The following is an 805-nucleotide window of genomic DNA, read 5'->3' as shown; positions in this document are numbered from 1 at the left end:
CCGGCCTCGCCTGCGCCTCGGCGGAGGGCGCAGCTGCTGCCCGAACCCCGACTCCTGTGTGAACGCTGCGGCCGGCCGCACGGCCGGCCAGAGGCCAAGTGCGTCCACACAGGCCGGCAGCCAGGGCTCAGCCTCCCCCTCCGGTTGCTGAACCGTAACCGTCCACCCTACAGCCGGGCGAGGCGCGCTGACCGACGAGACACAGGCCAGTCTGCGGGGAAATGGTTTACTAGGGCCGGACGCGCGGGTCAGTAGTAGCCGTAGGGCGGACGCGGGCCGTGGCCGTGGTGACCGTACTGCTGCGGGTAGTGAGGCTCCGGTCTGGGCTGCGGGCTGTGGCCCCAGGGCCGGCCGTGCCACTGACCGGAGCGGTGGTCCCCGGGCCAGCCCCGCCGGCCTTCCCCGCCTCTACACTGCCTGCTGTCCTGCAACCTGCGGCAAGGCGGGGTCCGTCAGGGCCTGCAGACCCGCCGCGTGTCCTCCCCGGCGGTCACCCGCCGCGCTGCCCACCTACCAGCCGCCCCTGCTCCTCTGGCTCCCGCCGGCCTTGCTGCCCCAGTCCTCCAGCACGGGCGGCCGCGAGTCGGCGGCGCGCCGCAGGTGCTGCTGGTACTCCTGGTCGTCCTTCGTGTACCTGCGGGCAAACATCTCTTCGAAGCTGGCGACGGCGTCAGCAGCTTCGGCCATGCCGGGGTCCTGCGGTCTGAGCGGACTCTGTTAGTCTGCAGAGGCGACATCCCTGCGGCTACCGGCCACGGGCGGCGCCGTCCGCGGAGGGCTCGCGGTGCCCGCCGCCCCGCCCTCG

At 73.5% G+C, this 805-nt stretch overlaps 1 protein-coding gene across 1 annotated transcript; it reads right to left on the bottom strand.

Annotated features, from left to right (window-relative positions):
- Positions 1-212: 212 nt before the first annotated feature.
- On the bottom strand, positions 213-788 carry FAM103A1 (family with sequence similarity 103, member A1). Its single transcript, XM_004693114.2, has 2 exons — positions 515-788; positions 213-432 (listed from the first exon to the last, which is right to left on the bottom strand). The coding sequence occupies exons 1-2, from the start codon at positions 685-687 to the stop codon at positions 249-251; spliced, it is 357 nt and encodes a 118-aa protein (XP_004693171.1). The 5' UTR covers positions 688-788; the 3' UTR covers positions 213-248.
- Between the last annotated feature and the right edge of the window lie 17 nt (positions 789-805).

The sequence above is a fragment of the Condylura cristata genome, unplaced genomic scaffold, assembly GCF_000260355.1.
Source record: "Condylura cristata isolate star-nosed mole 26May11 unplaced genomic scaffold, ConCri1.0 scaffold00035, whole genome shotgun sequence".
NCBI lineage: Eukaryota > Metazoa > Chordata > Mammalia > Eulipotyphla > Talpidae > Condylura > Condylura cristata.
The sequence above is the reverse complement of the archived record's forward strand: the minus strand, read 5'-3'. Positions and strand labels throughout refer to the sequence as shown.

Bases quoted from the DNA above. Each gene is read 5' to 3' on its own strand.
- FAM103A1 (XM_004693114.2), bottom strand. From the start codon at position 687: ATGGCCGAAGCTGCTGACGCCGTCGCCAGCTTCGAAGAGATGTTTGCC. The intron at 433-514 runs GTAGGTGGGCAG...GCCTTGCCGCAG, and splicing joins CAGAGGAGCAGGGGCGGCTG to GTTGCAGGACAGCAGGCAGT.